This window comes from Oreochromis aureus, linkage group 12, assembly GCF_013358895.1.
Source record: "Oreochromis aureus strain Israel breed Guangdong linkage group 12, ZZ_aureus, whole genome shotgun sequence".
NCBI lineage: Eukaryota > Metazoa > Chordata > Actinopteri > Cichliformes > Cichlidae > Oreochromis > Oreochromis aureus.
The window spans coordinates 19,174,456-19,193,508 of record NC_052953.1 but is presented as its reverse complement, the minus strand read 5'-3'; the positions used below and the strand labels follow the sequence as shown (position 1 = coordinate 19,193,508).

Genomic DNA, 19,053 nt, shown 5'->3' with positions numbered 1-19,053 from the left:
TTGTTGATATTTTTAAACCATCTCTATAGAAAAGTTTTTGTTGCTTTCTTATGAAGGGTTGGGAGGCGTGAATCTCACCAGTTCTGGCTGATCAGATAGTCCACCAAATCTTTCACTTGGTTAGGCTGCCCACTTGACACTATGAGCTGCTTCAGATGCCTGAAGTGTTTCGTCTTCAGCAGTTTCTGATGCTGTCCATTCTGGCTGATGAAAATTAACACAGTCTCCCTGACCTGATGGATCATTAAGGAAAGGAAGCAATGTAGTATAAGACATTAAATATATTACATAATATACTCTATAATTTTGTTTATATGAGAATTACAATCAAGAATGCAGATTAATTTCATTTGGTAAGGTGTTACAAAACTGCAAATCTGCTCACGTGAAGATTGGGTTTATTTGTTTAGCAACACTGTTTTTCCTACACACAAAAAAATATCTTTCATAACTTCACACCATCTAATCAGCTGATCAAACTTCCTGTTTAACGGTTTTAAGAAGTGTGCTGATACTGAGAAATATTAATGCCTACAAAATTAAAAAATAAATAGAATTCTATTTTTAAAATGTATTTAGAAACAAAGAAAGATGAAATGAAATGACAATGTAGCTGAAGTGGAAATTGTTAAATGATACTAAAATGTGGTAACAAGGTTAAAGGCAGTTAAATCTGTAAGCAGTGGAAAGACGTCACATCTAACCTGTGAAGGGATACCAGCGAGTTCCCCGGTGTTCATAAGCTCTTCCACCTGCTCGAGCACACCGAGCGGGTTGCAGACAGACAGAAAACCCTGCAAACAAAAAGAGAGTCAGAGCCTAAACTACACAGTTACTTCTCACATGTATTTAAATGGATGCACTCACCTGGACCTGCTGCTCCTTCTTACTGGCACAGGGAATTAGAAGGAGCGTTCCCAGGGCGAAGGCTGGCAGATTGAACTGTACAAAACGATTGGCAATTCCGATCAAATCCAGATTCAACAGGAATGGGCACCTCGGGAGGGAAAAGGAATGGCGAGACATTAGGAGTTCAGGTGAAGATTAGATGAAGCATTATTCCGGTCTAATACGAATTCCAGCAATCAAAAATGGATCAGACGGAAGTGTGTTTATAAACTGTTCAAAAAATTAAACGAACACTTAGAAAACAAGATGGGGAAGGAATTATGCTGGAGATCTATACTGAGATGGACTAGGTAATATGTTAGAATACCGGTAGGCAGAATGCCACATTCAAAGAGACCCCAAAAATCAAAGTGAAAAAAAAAAAAAAGATGCAGCAGGCTAGTCCAGTTTTCAAAAATTTCACTGCAGCAACTCAGAATGGCACTCAGCCCACACATGCCTGAAAATATAATGCGCAGCATAACGTTCTCCGCTGCTTCTCCTGACATTTTCACGTGTCTCATGTCCACAGCGTGAACCTGGTCTCATCTTTGAAAAGCACAGTGCACTAGTGGTGGACCTGCCAGTTCTGATATTCTGTCCAGCTCTCCTGGATCAAAGTACATACAGAACACGTTCAGTGTATATAGGCCAGGAGTGGCAAACATTTCCTTATAGGGAAACATTAGCACAGATAAAATAAGCAGAACAGGCAGTGACCTCATTAACTGCTGACTCAAAACGATCCACCTAAATTCAGTATCAACTTTCATTATTAATATCTTATGAGAAAAATACATATATATATATATATATGTAAACATGATATTGCAGTTTAGACCTGCATCACTGCATTAAGAACAAAACACAGTCAGTCACTGTGATGATGTAGTGTCTCATGAAACTGTCGTTCTGCTGAATGAGAACAACCAAGGAGCAGGAACAACCATCAAATCATGGCTGCTGATGTGAAAAAAAAAAAAAAAACACTTAGCATACAGATGTGTCCTAAGACTGTAGACAGGACATGCGCATAAAGGTGGAGTGCCCTCTGTTGGAATCAAAGTAAACAGATGGCCGATTCTGGCACCAATGTTGCATTTGTGTGATACTAGGCATGTGAAATGGAGTGTATTGTAAGTGTAAACTATCCCACCCACCCACCGCACCAACAAAAAAATAAAAAAAAAAAATAAAAAAAATAATTCATTTTCAAGCTCTGTTTTAAATCAATTTCTCAGAAAATCATTTTCATATTCTGTGAGTAATTCCTGGTTCTAACTGACTGGTTTTAGTCAGTGATGGCATCCATGTACTGAACACAAATGAACTACACATGGGTTCAACTAAAACAAACAAAAAAACCCCCCCCAGCATGTATAAGATCATTGTTGCCACAGCTGACTTTGTTACTGGCACGCTGGATGCCTGCATGCATATCTGAGCTGCTGCTGCAGCCTTGCATTTCCTGATCGTTCTTGGAAGACATCTGACTGCACTGAGATGAGTTACTCCAACCAGTACTTGTACCATCCTTGCAGCAGCACCACATCCTGTTTTAGCAGGACAATACCTGTCCACACAGGACAGGTCTTTGTGGATCAGGAGCATATCCTGACATATCCTTGGCTTACTTATTTCTAATATGCAGCTACTGAACATACAGTTTGTTCAAGGCAGAGACAACAGGTGACTATTCATTGGCTGTACTCAACCAGTATGGAGAGCAATTCTTCAACACTTGTACCATCAATGCACAGATGCACAACAGCATGCATCACGTCCACAGGTCATACCTCATTTTAGATCTCTTCTTTGAACTTCTATTATAGTTGATGTATAATGTCTATTTAAAAACACTTGCTTTTTCTGACCAGTATATTTTAAGTATGAACACTATGTAGTCTTATCAAGTGTTCGCATCTTTATCTACGTGCAAGGCCTCGTTTGTTTTTATAGCACAGTCAGAGTTTTCAAGTTCTGATTGAGAAAGTTGTATCAAGATTTATTTTTTTATTTTTTGTAAATGAGGGAGTTTTGCTTTTAAATGAATAAAGACTGTACGCACAGTATGCTGCCATATTCAAACACAAGAAGTCCATGAAAGAATCAGTTTGGTGGTTATAGCTGAATGTGAGTGAGGCATACTTGAGGAGGAGAACAAATGTCCTGTAGAGCATCGCCTGCTGATCTGGACTCAGCGGAACAGAAGCTGTTGCCAAGAAATAAGAACAAACAAACAACTGCATTTAAAAGAAGAGCTGAACAGAGCAGAGCACACATGCATCATCTACTTTAAAAGGCTTCACAGGAAGCAGTTAGCTAGTGAAGTTACTATCAGGGAACTTATACTCAACACTACTGTTGAAGTGACAGCATACCGTCATGTCCACATTAATGATCTTCACTGACCCTGCTTCAGGTAATCATCCCGACCATTCTCTATAAAACAGTAGTACTGTACAGATGAGCACATCTGTCAGATTTAACTCACATATTTCTGTATTATTCTTGCAGCTGTTTCTCAGATTTGAGTAAACCGGTTATTTATCAATGTAATTTGCACTACTCTCTTACACAGCTGACTTTTTTCTCTTTTTTAAGTTAAGCTAATTTTTCTTTTCTTTCTTCCTCTTTTTAAAGAAAAAAAAATCACTGTTGTATATATAATTTTTATGGCGTTATTATGCACCTGTGGCACTTTTACTTTAACAATGTTGTTCATTTATTGTAGACTGTACCATTTTTGTTCTTTACCCTGCTGCTGTAACACAGTAATTTCCCTTGGTGGGATCAATAAAGTATCCATCGACTTCTTGAAAAACTTTAAAGCAGCAAAATAAACTTCAGCTCCTACTTTTCTTCTTCTGTTTTTTTTTTTAATGAACCTGCATTAAAGCCCTTACTCATGAGTCTCATTATTCTGACTTTTCAGGGGGAAGCTGTGGCTCATAAGGTAGAGTTATTAACCCAGTCTCTTACTGAGCCCAGCAACTCATGATGGGCAGTCATACCTCATACATGCCTTTCTATTATTGGGTTGCATTGCTGTAACTATACACAAAGCCTAAAGTTGCACCACTCTTGCCACAAGATTTCAACATAAAGTAATTTTTTTATCTTTTATCTGCCAATGAAAGAGGAACAAGACACACATAACTTGTTTGTACAAGTCTTAAGCCTGCAGTGGTGAACAAGTTTGGGGCTAAAGTTTCCAATATAAAGAAAGTGGATATCTGAACATCAACAAGCACCAAGACAAGCAAATTTCAGTCATTTGCGTGGTACCTGAGACAAAAGGTGCCAGTATCATGCTCCTCCAGGTCCGGGAGAAACTTGAAATCTGCGGAGCACGAATAAAATGAATAAAATAATCACTCATAGTCAAATTGGAAAGTTATTTCTGGCACCGGACATCTTGTGGTGTAGTGGTTAAACCGTGCTCTACCAAATGCAATGCCACTGCTTTTGTTCCAGCAAACACATAAACACACACATAAACAACCATGCTCTGCACAGATGTTTGAACATCAAATCCAGTGCTGCATTACTGTAAAGACATTAGGCATATATAGTTTGTGACACTTTAAAGAAAAGGGTTTTCCAAGTGAAAAAAAATGCCTTTTTTCAATTCATGAAATAAAAGTGATGAATTACCTCCCACAAAGCCGGAACAGCCACTATTGCCTCCAATACCTTCTGGAGGTGGCTGATCTGAGGAAGAGAAATATTTAAATTCAGGTGTTACTTCCGAAACACAACCCAGCTGCTATTTAGGAATAATGTATTTATGGATCTTCAGCTTAAAAATATTTCCAAGTACTGGAGAAAAAAAAAAAAAAAACCCTCTTATTTTAAACTACTTGTTTTTTGGGTCTTTGAATAAAAGCGTGATGCATGTTCTCACCAGGTTGAAGCCGAGCAGCTTCTGAAGCAGGCTGTTCCACAGCTGAGGGTCATAGATCTGGTACTCCAGGCACAGGTCTGCCACCAACCGCACAGCCTGAAAGGATAAAAGGTGCTTCCAGTTTTGTGTGTGACATTTCTAACCCAATGAAGTAAAAGTGAGGAAACAAGCTGGAATAATTTGAATCTTGTCTGTTAGAAAGTACCTGAGGCTCATGACTGTGGTTCTTCCAAAGCCCTTTAACTAAACCCTCTTTGGGACTACTGAGGAAGGACTGAACTGTGTACGGGATGTTTAATGCTTCCAGTTGAGAGACAAAGATGTAACACTTCAGGTAATATCTGCATATGAACAGAAACCAGAGAAACATTAGTTACTATAGACCTACAGGCCATACATGTACCATTTAACTTTTCATGGATTCTTACGGGATTTTGGTGATGGGGATTTGCAGCTGAGCCTCCAGGGTGGGTGCATCAGCGAGGCGGACGAGACAGAGCAGCGCTCGAGTCCGATGGCAGAAGGTCAGGCGAGGCCCAGATGTGCTAAGTGGCTAGAGAAGGGAAACCAAACACAGATTTAGTTGGACTTTCCCCCCATTATTGCTTTTGTTTTGTTTTTTTCCCTTTAAACGCACCCAAGTTTCTGCAGTTAAGATAGGGCTCAGATGACGGACGGCATCTTGCATTGGGCAGGACTGCAGCATGTACACCACCCTGTAAGCATTAAAAACACAGTGAGTAGAACGGCTACGCCAGTGGGTTCTCAACACAGAGCCAGAGAGCATTTAGAGCAACCAAGTAATCTTTATTTCACTCATACTGCAGACGCAAACAACATCTGTGGGTGCTGCTAAAGGCTTTTGTGAGAAACCACTCTGTAAACAGTAACTCAGATGTCTTGGGGTTGAACCTGCATGTCTGCGGCTGCTCAGTCGTACATGTGAGTGAGCTCTGAGGTCTCAATCTGTGGTTGCCTATGAGGGCAGAGTTGACAGCTGAGCAGAAGACACACTGCACTGTCACAGCTAACGTCCTTTGCAACTGACAGGTAAACTATCCCGTTTTAACGAATTATCATTAAGAAAAAAGAAAAGTAGTAATAATGGAAAAAGTGACTGCGCTACCTCATCAAGTCTGGGTCCTCCTCAATGTTGCTGACACAGTCACTATACCCAATATCCTAATTAAAGAAGAAGAAAAAAAAGTTTAGTTGCACTAAACACACAGCAGCAAATCTGATAACGCACAAAATGGGCAGAAAGGCAGAGTGATGAGATAAAGCTATGACTGACAAACCTTGACCACAGCCGGGCCTGTCTTGCAGATCCATTTTTCTAACAACATGGTACGGATTTTTAGAAGATCCACATTGTTGACTGTGGCTATTTCTTTAACTGCAGCATGTATATCTGAGAAATAGAGAGACCTGGTTATATATTTAGACAAAAAGAGATCTTAAAAAAAAAAATCCAGCATGGTCCACAAAGGGTTAGAAATTGTCACACATCGAGGACTGACGCTGGAGCCAAGAAAACAAAACTGGTCGTGTACGTGAAACATTAATTTACCTACTGCGTTGATAAGTGTGCTCACCTGGATACGTCTGACCTCCTGACTCTTTGTAACGCTGTTCCACACTGCTGTGCTCGTACAGGGCCATTATGAGCCTGCCTGGCAGCCCAGACAGCTTCAGGAGCTCTGGGCTGTTCAGCTGACTGGATATTAAAGTATTCTCAGTGGCTGAGCGCTGATACTGCAGCTTCAGCTTGGACAGAAAGGTTTCTCCTCTGGCCTGTGCTGCCTCCTGTGTGAGGTCAGAGGAGGGGAAGGAGAGAAAAAAATCAACTAATGTATAAAAAACTTTTTAGATGGGCATTTGAGACATTTCAGAATGTGAAAAATTCAAGGACTGACATCAAGGTGTGGTTCCTTTAACCAAGTGTCTCCAAGTGCCAAACAGAACCTGAGTGACTGTGTCTTCTCATAGCCTGTAGAGAACAGGAAACAGCTAAGTGCATCTATACAAACACCTCTCACAGTTCAGCGTAGAGTCAAACGTGCAGCTCAAACCTGGCGGAAGCTCCTGGGTTATCTTGTGGGCTGTGGCAGCAGCCCACTCTGGGCTTTGGATACATTTGATGTACTTCATCATAGTCTTAGCCACCTTGAAAGTCTCCTTGTTTTGACAATGCCCCTGGCCCATTTTCCTTTGCTCTAAGATTAAAGGCTTCATTTTCTTCTCAAACACATGGTTTGCTGCTGACATGTAGAGCTTGTCAAGGCTCACCTGTGGAGCAACAGGATGGTTTTAACAGCCTGAATTACCTAATTTTATGAATAAAAGAATAATTTCTGTGATTAAACAGACTAAGGCCATGTTTTAGGTTAGTGTGGCTTTACCTTCATGAGTTTGCTGATCAGCAGAAGTGTGGGGAAGGTCTCCTCACTGAGCTCAGGACCTAAACAAAGAAGAATATTTTAACTTCATCAGTTTTAAACCATCTCATCAACTCTACCAGTATACTTCTGTTTGTAACTCGAAAGGTTTTTAATGAACCATGATAAAACTTTGCTGGGGTGTAGAGTGGGGTCATGTTAACAATCCATTAAAATTTGGCTTAAGTCAACCAAAGCCTTTTAACTATAATTCTTAAATTTGTGGTGTGTTTTACTTTGGACCTCTGGCTTGTTCTTCAGGGTCAAATAAGGTCAAAACTTAATAAAATGTCTTTAAAACTATGATTAAAGAGAATGAGCTACCTAGTTAGTTAGAAATATACTGTACTGTAATATTATATAATAAGCTCAAGTTATTGATGTCCACTTATTTACAAATTAATACCTATTATTTATCACCTACTCCTAAATAATGTTTGTGTAATCAAAGTAAAATGTCGTCATGCTGCCCTTGTATGATTTTTACTTCACACTTCTTAAAGTACATTAAAAAGAAACAAAATGAATACATACAGAATACAACACACATCCTTAAAAGTAAATACTGACCGCAAATGGAGCTTGGCAGAGGTTTGCTTCTTATCTATGACAATTATTATTTTAAAAGTAATAGGTGCCAGTGCACAAACATGTTTACAGTTGAGGAGAATAGGAGAATTGATACACTTCCTTTTAGACAACACCTACATCATAACAACTTTCTACCACTGCAGATGTGATGAAGATAAATACATGAGCATTAATACTGAGGTGTGAAAAAGTAACAGTGGTTAACTTACAGATAATCTTCCAGTAATGTTTGGTCTGCATAAGCAGGTGGAAGGGAAGTCTGCTGCTGGAACGGGGGTTTGGCAGCAGACCGGTTTCGAGAAGATGCGTGTTCTCCACATCTGTGGGAGGAGACACTCGCTTGTAGGACTTCAGATGCTGCAGGAGACCCATCGCCTGTGGGTTTAAAGTCAAATGTTTCAAGTCCCAACATTTCATTTTGAACACAGTGAACTACATAGGCTTGAATATGCCAGTGTGTTTGGTTTTTACCTGACCAACAGAGAGGCTCGTCACGTTCTCATCTGCAGCCTGTATGATCTTCAGCACCACTTCTATTCTCTCGTAGTTGTATGGGCTGAGCTGTACAAGAGAAAACGTTTTACAGATCAGCTCAACAGATTTTTGTAGGTTGGAATTTGATTTTTTTTAATGTTTAAAAGTCTTAAAAACAGGTAATTTTAGCCTATACTATATTTTAAAAACAAAGACCTTGAATATGGCAGCACAGAGGTTGTCTGTGAGCTTGCTGGTGTTGTGTAACATTGGGATGATCTGCAGGACTCGATCCAGCGTGTCAGTGTGAGACAGAGGTTGCGCCTCCTCCTGACAGACAGCTGGATCACCTGCACCTTCCTCATCGTCCTGGAGCAGTAGTAAGGTGGTAATGTACTGGTTGATTACACTATCATGGTCCAGATCGTAGGTGCTGCAGAAAGGAAAAAAAGCAACTTTTAGCATAATGGAGCGTGACACACACACACACACACAAAAAAACAGGGTGGACATTTAAACACAGTCTAGACACATTTGTCCAACATGTTAGATGGCCAAAAGTGACAACAGGAGGAGCTGACCTGCAGTACTGGAGGATAAAGTCTGGGGTGATTCTCTTGTTTTTCACTAAAACAGGGATCAGAGTGCTCTTCATCTCAGACCGCTGACGGAACACTGGCTGGATTGATATCTGGGAGAGAGACACACAATAAAAGATATGAAGTGATGTAAAACAGGGAGAGAGAATGAAATACACAAAAAAATAAACAAATCTTTATAGACCTACACTGCTCAAAAAATTAAAGGAACACTTTAATCAGAGTACAGGAGGTCAGTTTAGTAGGGGGGGAGTTGTTAAGTAGTTTCAGCTGCTTTGGTGTTATTAAAATTAACAACAGGTGCACTAGTGGGGCAACAATAAGACAACCCCCCATAATAGGAATGACCTTACAGATGAAGGTCACTGACATTTTTCCTCTCCTAGTCTTTTCTGACTGTCTTTCTTTTGTTGCTAATTTTGCATTTGGCTAGTGTCAGTGTCACTGCTGGTAAACATGAGGTAATACCTGGACTCTGCAGAGGGTGCACAGGTAGTCCAACTCCTTGTGGATGGCACATGAATATGTGCCAGTGCCAGAAGGTTTGCTGTCTCCAAGAACAGTTTTAGTAGCATGGAGGAGATTCCAGGAGGCAGACAGTTACTCTAGTAGAGCTGGAGAGGACCATAGAAGGTCTTTAACCCAAAAGCAGGTTTGAGCACTGCCAGAGCTACAAAATTACCTCCAGTAGGCCACTGGTGTAAATGACTCTGACCAACAATCAGAAACACACTTGATGGGACTGAGTGCACAATGTCCTCTACTGGACGCTGTGCTCACTGCATGGCACCATAGAGCCTGATTGGTATTAGCAATAGAATACCGGAATTCGGGTCCACCACTTTTCACAAATGAAAGATGGGTTCACCCTGAGAACATGTGAGACAAGTGAAAGCATCTGGAGAGGGTAAGGAGAGCGTTAAGCTGCCTGTAACATCGTTCAGCATGACCAGTTTGGTGGTGAGTCAGTGATATGCCTGGGGAGGCATATCAATGGAGGGAGGCAGAGACCTCTACAGGCTAGGCAGTGGTATCCTGATTGTCATTAGGTATCAGGATAAAATCCATGGACCCATGGTGCAGTGGGTCCTCCTGGTGCATGACAATGCTCAGCCTCATGTGGTGAGGTACAAGCATGTGGGGACAATACAAACTGCTGAGTAGTATTCGGAGTTGCTGCAATGACATTCTTGCAAAATGGACTTTGATTTTGGTGCCGTCCTTGAATTAATATTGATCAAACATTGCGGCATCCATTCATTTGTAACACATTACCTAGTCCATATCACTGTAGATATCCAGCATGATTTTTCCCATTGAGACCTGATGTGTTTTCTAAGTGTTCCTTTAATGGATTTTTTGAGCATTGTATTTATTGTAACCAGAGTACCTTTGACCACCTGATTTAAATACTTCATTACCTCCAATTTGCCAAGCTTGATTCCCCACTCAGCATCAGTGATGACAGAGAGAAACTTCCTCTGTTCTTCTGCCTCATTATATAAGCTACAGAGATTTGCTCCAATCCTTGCCACAGCCTGGAATAATAAAACACCATAAGGGATTTCTCGAATATAACATTGATTTTTATTTATTTATTTTTTCTACTAAATTGATAACTGCTTGACATAAATGATTCCCAGGTGTTTATGATCTCAGGTTCTTTAAACAGACTTCAGCTGAATCTTTTCCGTAGTCAGAGGGAAAAAACAAAACAGATGATATGACAAAGTCTGATGTTTATGGACTCACTAACTGAAACACAGAAATAATAAAGTCCCTTTTTGCCCACTTCTTTTTCTTAAATTTTACTTACTAAAAACAATAAAACATTTGTTATTTAATTTTTTAAAAAGAAGAGATTTTATTGCTTACCAAAATCTTGTCATAGTTTTGCCAGGTGTTGTCAATAACTTTCCACAGTATTTTGAAGACTTCTGCTTTGGAGAGGAGTGTACAGAGACCAATAGCCAAATCACAATCCACCACCCTCCAGTTTAACACCTGTAGCCAATAGACAGAAACATTGATGGTTATTTAAAATATACCAAAAACTCTGTTTATCTACCACAGAATTTTTGTGGTTTTGTGGACTTGGCTGACTCACCTTGTTCAACAGTGGCACAGCCACAGCATTCAGAGTAGACGTAGTCGTCTTCCTGAGATCATTCAGGCACAGGTTGTACTTCTTAAGCTCTTGTGCGTCATAAAGCTGAGAGGAGATAACAATCATTTTCAGTACAATTGCTTGAGAAACACAACAAGCACTGCTGAGAATATTGCAGTACCTGTAGGCTCAGCTTTATATCCATGACGTTTGAGGTGACGTGCTGCAGGCAGCTGCCGTACGCGTTGACCAGCACTCTGAAGGCCAATTCCAGCTGACTGCACTCCTGTAACATCTGTAACATGTTGGCCAGGGGACCGAAGAGCGGCCGCAGGTAGTTTGAACCTGTATGCATGACGAGACATGAGGTCAACATACAAAACTACAATTTGATAAGAAAACAAAGAAAACTGAGGAAGTTTTTTTAATTTCAAATCTACCATCTTCAAATGAGCAGTGTGACAGACAGGAACAGTCCAGGGGATACAATCTGGTTTCTGCAAAAAAGGTCATAAGTTATAATAAGACTGCTTCTGGTAAAAATAACACAGGTCAAGTATATTTAAGCATTTTTTGATAAAACCAAAGGTGGCCAAAAGGCATTAGACATTATATGACACGCAGCATGAGAAATATGCACTATAAAAGTAATACGATCAAATCAGTTTGCAAAATTAAATAAATATCAGTAGTTAAAATCAATGGCATAGACCACTAAAAGTTGCCAAGCTTAAAAAAAACAAAACAAACAAACACATTTAACAGAAAATAAATCTGAGAATTTCTTACCCTGAGAAATAGGCAGCAAGCAGTTGGTAATCTCATACTGGACAGGCAGCACTGAAACTGGGTCCAGAACAATGCAATCTTCATTAAAGACATCTTGAAAACTCCACTGAGAGTGCGGGTCTTTTTCTGCCTCCGGTGTCAAATCCTGTAACGGTACACAGTTTAAAAAGTATGAAAACATTCGCTTCAAGCTGCAGCTTTATGAGAGAGAAGCATTAAATAATGCACTTTTATCAAAATCATGGATTATTTCTTACCATCTGTTTAAGGGATTCACAGTTATAATTTTGTGATAATAATAATTTAGATGTCTACCAACAAATAAAACATAAAAAAATTAAGAGGCTAGAATATACAATTCTATGTCCAAAAAGTTTGTGTAAAATATAAGTAAAACCCGAATGCAATGATCTTCAAATCTCACGAACCCAGATGTCATTCAAATCGCACAGAAAACATATGAAATGTTTAAACTGAGAAAAAGTATAATTTCATGGAAAATATGAGTTCGTTTTGAATTTGATTTCAGTAATACAAAACATCTTGGTACAAGGCCATGTTTACCACAGTGTAGCACTCTATAAGCATCGGCGATCTCAAGAGACCGGCTGCTGGATTTCTTGTAGAGGAATGCTGTCCCATTCTTGTCTCATATAGGATTCTAGCTGCTCAGCAATCTGGTTTGTTGTATTTTTTTTATTTCATGATGTGCCAAATGTTTCCAGCTGGTCAAATGTCTAGACTACAGGCAGACCAGTTCTGCACCTGCAACTTCTACTGTCAAGCCATGCTGTTGTAAAAGCTCCAGTATGCAGTTTAGCATTGTTTCACTGAAATATGTAAGTCCCTCTTACATATGGGAGCACGTCATTTGAAAATCTTTATATACCTTCCAGGATTAATGGTGCCTTTTCAGATATGGAAGCTGACAATTCCATAGCACCTCAATACCCTCAGAGATGCAGATCACAGAACAGTTCCACCTTTTCTCGGTCCATTTTAAATGAGCTTTGGCCCAGAGGAAGGCAGAGTTTCTGAAAAACGGAGTTTTAACCGTTGTGGATGGCAGTAAAATTTGTTCACAGACAGTGATTTCTCCAAGTGTTCCTGAGATCATGCAGTGACAGAATGTCCCTTGTGCAATTTCTCCAGTTAACCTTTTGATCATATTATGCCCTGAAGAAGATTAAAATGTTCCAAGTCTTGAGGAACATTATTCTGAAAATAGACAGATTTTGCAGATTGGTGAACCTCTCCCCATCTTTACTTCTGACAAACTCTGCCTACAAAACTCTTTTTACAGAAAATCTTGTTACTGGCCTGTTGCTGTTAAGCCTTTTGTTACATCCTCCTCCTTTTGAGACAGGTTGCTGTCATCAAATTCAAAACAAACTAATATTGTTTTTCATCAAGTCGTGAAAAGTTTCAGTTTAAACATCTGAAAGATTTTCTTTGTTCTACTGGATGATAGGTAGGAAGATACTGACCTTGACGATGAAGCCATAGCTGTCTGATAACTGACACTGATGATAGACATCCATAGCAATCCGTGTGCATTTGCAAAGCTCCAGACAATCCAGGAGAAGATCTGTAACAGTTAATACAAGATAAACCTCAGGAATTTGCAAACTTCCAAATTATATGAAAAAGTAAGGGGAATAAGACATGTTATGCTCACTTAGACCAGGTGAAAATATTCCTTCTTCTAGATGTTTTTTTACATCTTGACTCTCTCTTTAAGTTAATTTTGTGATTAGCTGCCCCTCACAAACAGAGGATATCAAAAAGTGCATGTGCCATCTGCTCTCAGTGACATCATACAGAGTCATTTAGCATTCAGAGCAGGCTGAAGCCTGAGGTTTTGGCTTTAAGAGTAGTCACACATAATTTAACACTTTGATGTAAAATATGAACGCCTCCTCTGTAATGGTCATAAACACACATCAACACATCGTAAAACGTCATAAAAAACAAAAGACTACTGACAGGCAGTGGTACCCCTCAGCCTCGAGTAGATACACATATGATAGCATTTTGGACCTGCTACTTTGCTTCATTCTGGTTTATCACATTTAAAAATGTAGGTGTCTTTGTCACCTGCTCGCCGACTCATATAGCAGAGTGACCACAAAACCCCACCAGCCTTTGTTGGCTGAGGGTAAAAAACCCATCTCTGTCAAATATATTTTCACTCTGTTGGCCTGAGGAAAGGCAGCTGCTTTAAAAAGACCAGACAAAGATAAGTGGCATCTATATCTTTTTTATTTGTTTTAAGATAGTTAGGGGGAAAAAATCCTGCCAAACTTTGAAATTTCGCATGTATTCACTTTTTACAGCAAAATCTATTTTACAGTAAAGCTATAAATCCACGGTTGAGTCATTTTAGTGCAACTTTCACCTGTGTAAAATACTGTTGAACATTTGTGATATTTGCATGTGTTCTTTACCTGAATGACACACAGTGATAGCCTGACAAGCCAGATCATGAATCACTGCTGGCAAATCCATGTCATCAGGAAGCACCATGGGGACATCCGCCTCCAGCATATGGCATAACATCTTGGCAGCAGTAAACAAAACCTTCCCTGTGCTGCTGTTATAGTGGTGCTCATACAGCTCACTAAAAACATAGAGAGACCGTGCAAATATGACTATAAGCAAGTTTTAAATCTTTAAATAATGCACCAGTTTTTTTTGTTTTTAGAGACCAAACAAAAAAGCTGGCTCTGTCAGTTTCTACATGCAAACCTCAGGATCTTGAGCGCCTTGTCGACTTTGCCCACTTTCAGAGCTCTCAAGGCCAAGTCAGACCAGAGCTCCTGCTCGGTGCGCTGCAGCTGCCTCCCCAGACGGCGCAAACCAGCTTCTGTGGAGATCGTCTTGGTCTTGCCATCTGGATCGTTAGCCACAACTGGAGTTGTCATGGCCTTCCCCTTACATGAACGGCGGCCACGGGTGTTTTCGTAGGCTGTGATGTGATGTTCCTGGATCTGTTTTCGAATGCTTGGATCCTCATAGTTGGAGGGAGTGAAAAAAATATCAAAGTCCTCCTTGAGAAGAGAAATACAGAAAGACTGGAGTTTAAAACAAAATCAAATAACAGATTTAGTAATGCTGAAAAACATTTGTTAAATGAAGCTCACCTGCAGGTGGGAGATCGCCTTGAACATGACGAGGTTGTTCTCACACTCTACGCTTTTTAGAGCATCATCTGCAATAAAACATGAGGGCTGGGTTCAGTCTTGAATATTCAGGTGCACATTTATTGTGTATCTTTCCAAAAATCCTCAGAGAGAAAAAACCAGTGTCACATCATTTTAAACAATTTTAGCTGACAGAGACTTTTCTGAAACTTCCATCAGTCAGCCAAAGAGCTGGAGCTGAGAGGAATGAGGGAAGTATATTACTTACGTTTTTGGATTATATGCAGGTATTTCAGAGTCTCCACCATCACCTGAGCTATCACCATCTGATGTTTCTTGTGCTATCAAAGAGGAAATTCAAATTCAAACCAAATGAATATGGGGTTATCATGACATCCTCCAATGTTTCCTGCTGCAATTTTAAGGTTTTGGTTATAAGGTTATGCAGACACAAAAGAAATTTACAATGTTTACAAAGGAAAGTTCAGCTAGAATGACTTACAGTTCGTAAAATTATTTTGCAATGCAACACTTTAACTGAACCTTAAAAATAAATAAGCATAAAATGCACTTCCACAAAGGTGACGTCTTCCCTTCTGTACCTCATCAGATATGTGTTCTTTGTCCTCCAGCTGCATCCTGGCCCACGATGTGAGACGCTCAATCACACACTCTGCCTCTGCAGAGGGCAGCTTCTTCAGGAGAGTCAAGATTTCCTCAGTCTGCAAAAAACAAGTACAATACAAACATATCAGGAACAAAGAAAAGCAAAATTAGTCAGTAACATGCGATTAAAAACTCCTGTGAGGATTCACATACCTTGCCTTGGCCTATGAGGTGGATGACATACAGGTAATTTATCTGGGATGTTGGCAGTTTGTACGCCTCAGCTAACGTCAACGAGTCTTCTAAGGACATTGGCAAGTCTTGCTTGAGGATGTATCTAATCAGTGTCTGGGGAAAAACTGAGGTTATTTTACAGGTAGTAAGCTGCATGTTACATAGAGCAGTCCGTACATACCATTATTTGGGTGCTGTTAGACAGGTTGAAGTTGCGGATGCCGTATCCCCTGAGAAGTTTCCTAATCTCCATCAGACGGTAGCTCTCCTTTAACAGCTCCTGTCTTTAAAAAAACAACAGGATTTTATCCAGTGTCTCACATTAACCTCCTAGGACCTGGTATCCTACATATGTGGACATCACATTTTGGCTTGTCTAGACCACAATACCAAATTTTGCTCTACAAGGGCCTGATATCCACTTACAAAGACATTATACTGCCACTGTTGTATTGAAATTTAAAACCAATGTCCTCATATGTGGATATCAGGCCCTTGTAAAGCAAAGTCAGGTAAAAAGATAATTCTTTGTTTTTACATTCATCAGATCCTAATCAGCACAAATAGCAAAGAGAAGTTAAAAATGCATGCCATGAAAGAGTTCGGGTCTTAGGAGGTTAAAGGTACTTGAAGGAGACAATGATACAATCATACTTTGGTCCATCCATCTCTAGGTACTGCTGGACCAGTTTTTCCACCACGTTACTCCACGGTACCACAGCCTTCTGCATGATCTCCAGCACGGCATCAACCATCAGCTGGAAGAGAAAACCATGATGCGAGATTTTACAATTCCCACCGGCTGCTAGGCTGATTTTTCACTCAAATATTTGTGCACATTAATTGTCTCGTTGTGTAGCACGTAACGGTAACAGTCACCTACATCAGTGTCAGTCATGCAGCCGAGTACGGCCACTGCTTTAGCTTCCCATTCAGTGAAAAGTGTTGTGGTCTGAGAACTGCAGCGTTCCAGCAAATCCTAGTGAAGATTAGGGGGAGAAACACAAACACCATTGAGTATTTGATAAACTAGTGTGAGTTCCTCGTGCGTGAGGCTGTAATGGAGTTTTACCTTGATGTATTGCAGAAGTAGTTCATCAAAAGGAATCTTGTGTTCTTCAGTGTACGGCCTGATGCTGTTTTCCACTGTGGCGGCGATTAGCTCCGGAGCCGGCACTTTGTCCAGCATGAAAAATGCCACACTCCACACAGTCCTCTTTTAAATCGTGACAGAAGATAACGCAGTAAGCACCCAGACACAGCAACCGACACCCCCCCTCCCCCCGGAAAACGCTGTTTGTCTGGCCCCTTATCTGGGACCAGTTTGCCTTGGGAGATCATACCAGGGGGTTCAAGCCCCCAATAACATAAATCCTGGGATCACTGGGACATACAAACCCTCCAACCACAATAATTGTCCCCTTAGAAAAATATTGTTGAGTTAAAACAGTACAATACATGCAAGAAGAAAAAAGTAAAATCCCTAACACATATCTCTCATCATCAAATGACATCTAGAAACAAAGACACAGGAAGCACAAAGATGCCACTAGAAGTACACAGAACAACTTCATTGACCTTCATCTGGGTAATTACCTTTTCTTAAAAATAGTAATCTGTGACCTGAATCTAACCTGTGATATTTGGTTGAAGCTCTGGTATCAGTATTAAAAAAAAACAGACAAACCTTTTCAAAGACCGAAAGGGAAAGTGAGCAGTTGTATTTCTGATGTAGGTCCAGCAGCTGACGTAGGTTGGATACCAGGCATTTGAGGTTTTCCACCTCTTCTACACAATTACTGTTATCCTTAAAAAAACAAAAGAAACAAACAAACAAAAAAAAACAATTAATCAAAACATTATCGGGAAATTAAACATAACATCATATTAATTAAGCTGCATTTTATTGAAACTGGTAGAGCCTAAAAACAAAGCAAAAACCTACAGATTTCATCCATGTCCATAAAGAGGGCAGTCCAAGCACAGCCAGGTCCAAGCCATTCTGAGGCCAAGCACGCTGAAAACAAATAATGTGCATTTAGTGCAAGACTTCTCTTAGGTAAGACACCACCAAAGGCCTTTTCTGAGACAGGGAAATATCTCTGTCCACTTAACAACATAATAAGATAAAGCTGAAATACGTTTCCCAGTTTATACAAATAAGTCCATAAAAGAACTCATTTAAATTAGAGGTCTCGAAAGTTGTGGATTTAATTTTATTTAATCATTTCAGATCAATATCCTTTTGTCTTTACCTTTTCTGTTAGCTCCAGATTTCTTGCTTTCTGCTCGAGCCACTTTGCCAGGATTCTCTGTAAGGATATGGAGGCAGTGTCTTTATTAAACATACCACTATATGTTAGAGACAATAGTATTTATAAATGCAGGACTGTTTCCCACCTGTCCTTGTGGTAACACTCTCCTCACAAAGGGAATAAAAACTGTCTTGAACCACGGACAGAGATCCTGTGAAGGCAGGTCCTCTGGGATGGCACTGAGGATGGCTTCAAGGCTGCTCTCACTGAACTTGGTTGCAATCTGGCCCTGTCACAAAACATCACAACACACCTTAACGCCATTCCTGAAACAATAACTGCTGTTTTCTATTGATGTGTGAAAAGTTTCTACACATATAAATGTGGTGATATTATAATTACCTCATATCTGAGCCAAAGAAGCTGTGCACCCTTCATGTCTCCTTCTCTTAGATGGCACAGGATGTCTCCGAGATCATCAGTGCTGTTCAGAAACTCAATCCAGGCAATTCCACTGTGGATGGTAAAGTAACAAACTAAAACCACTCAAAATTGTACTTAAACAAACAAACTCTGTATAACAAAATAATTCAGAATTGGACACTAAGACATTGATTTTACTTGAATTTTTCCACGCTGTGGAGGCTGCAGAAGGTGGCCAGTCTGGCCAAGGCCTCTTGGATCTGTAAAGAGGAGTATCGCGTGGCAGCGTGGTTTAGCATCTTCTCTGCTGTCTCAAAGGTCGGCCATGGAGCCTTGAGGCAGTATTCCACCACATACTGCTCATCCTAGACCACGTGAAAAGATATATATATATATAAATAAACAGTTGCTACTCAATAACTACTCAAGAAATGAGCAGTCTGTCATTTTTATCATAGTTTCATTTAATGGATAGAGACAGAATATCAACCAAACATCCAGGATAAACACATTACATAAAAATTTACTTTAATTTGCATGTTACTGAGTGAAATATGTATTTAATCTCTAACCAACCACACTCAGTATTTCTGTTCAAA

General features: G+C 40.0%; 1 protein-coding gene across 1 annotated transcript in view; it reads right to left on the bottom strand.

Moving 5' to 3' along the window:
* Window positions 1-19,053, bottom strand: part of kntc1 (kinetochore associated 1) — a 28,984-nt gene that overhangs the window by 4,235 nt on the left and 5,696 nt on the right. Inside the window, exons 18-60 of the mRNA XM_031755315.2 lie at window positions 18,653-18,819; window positions 18,434-18,545; window positions 18,177-18,320; window positions 18,032-18,088; window positions 17,722-17,793; window positions 17,464-17,583; window positions 16,849-16,992; window positions 16,660-16,755; window positions 16,431-16,534; window positions 15,958-16,060; window positions 15,756-15,890; window positions 15,539-15,658; window positions 15,205-15,277; window positions 14,937-15,004; window positions 14,542-14,843; window positions 14,241-14,413; window positions 13,281-13,381; window positions 11,794-11,938; window positions 11,445-11,501; window positions 11,186-11,349; window positions 11,005-11,109; window positions 10,773-10,901; window positions 10,319-10,435; window positions 8,880-8,989; window positions 8,515-8,731; window positions 8,296-8,385; window positions 8,034-8,199; window positions 7,198-7,256; window positions 6,868-7,084; window positions 6,712-6,785; window positions 6,391-6,601; window positions 6,094-6,206; window positions 5,922-5,977; window positions 5,433-5,511; window positions 5,224-5,348; window positions 5,001-5,136; window positions 4,796-4,891; window positions 4,546-4,602; window positions 4,177-4,231; window positions 3,037-3,100; window positions 868-997; window positions 705-794; window positions 79-233 (exon numbers count right to left, since the gene is read on the bottom strand). Coding sequence (XP_031611175.1) covers window positions 79-233; window positions 705-794; window positions 868-997; window positions 3,037-3,100; window positions 4,177-4,231; window positions 4,546-4,602; window positions 4,796-4,891; window positions 5,001-5,136; window positions 5,224-5,348; window positions 5,433-5,511; window positions 5,922-5,977; window positions 6,094-6,206; window positions 6,391-6,601; window positions 6,712-6,785; window positions 6,868-7,084; window positions 7,198-7,256; window positions 8,034-8,199; window positions 8,296-8,385; window positions 8,515-8,731; window positions 8,880-8,989; window positions 10,319-10,435; window positions 10,773-10,901; window positions 11,005-11,109; window positions 11,186-11,349; window positions 11,445-11,501; window positions 11,794-11,938; window positions 13,281-13,381; window positions 14,241-14,413; window positions 14,542-14,843; window positions 14,937-15,004; window positions 15,205-15,277; window positions 15,539-15,658; window positions 15,756-15,890; window positions 15,958-16,060; window positions 16,431-16,534; window positions 16,660-16,755; window positions 16,849-16,992; window positions 17,464-17,583; window positions 17,722-17,793; window positions 18,032-18,088; window positions 18,177-18,320; window positions 18,434-18,545; window positions 18,653-18,819 — 5,108 coding nt within the window. The remainder of the gene's footprint in view (window positions 1-78; window positions 234-704; window positions 795-867; window positions 998-3,036; window positions 3,101-4,176; window positions 4,232-4,545; window positions 4,603-4,795; window positions 4,892-5,000; window positions 5,137-5,223; window positions 5,349-5,432; window positions 5,512-5,921; window positions 5,978-6,093; window positions 6,207-6,390; window positions 6,602-6,711; window positions 6,786-6,867; window positions 7,085-7,197; window positions 7,257-8,033; window positions 8,200-8,295; window positions 8,386-8,514; window positions 8,732-8,879; window positions 8,990-10,318; window positions 10,436-10,772; window positions 10,902-11,004; window positions 11,110-11,185; window positions 11,350-11,444; window positions 11,502-11,793; window positions 11,939-13,280; window positions 13,382-14,240; window positions 14,414-14,541; window positions 14,844-14,936; window positions 15,005-15,204; window positions 15,278-15,538; window positions 15,659-15,755; window positions 15,891-15,957; window positions 16,061-16,430; window positions 16,535-16,659; window positions 16,756-16,848; window positions 16,993-17,463; window positions 17,584-17,721; window positions 17,794-18,031; window positions 18,089-18,176; window positions 18,321-18,433; window positions 18,546-18,652; window positions 18,820-19,053) is intronic.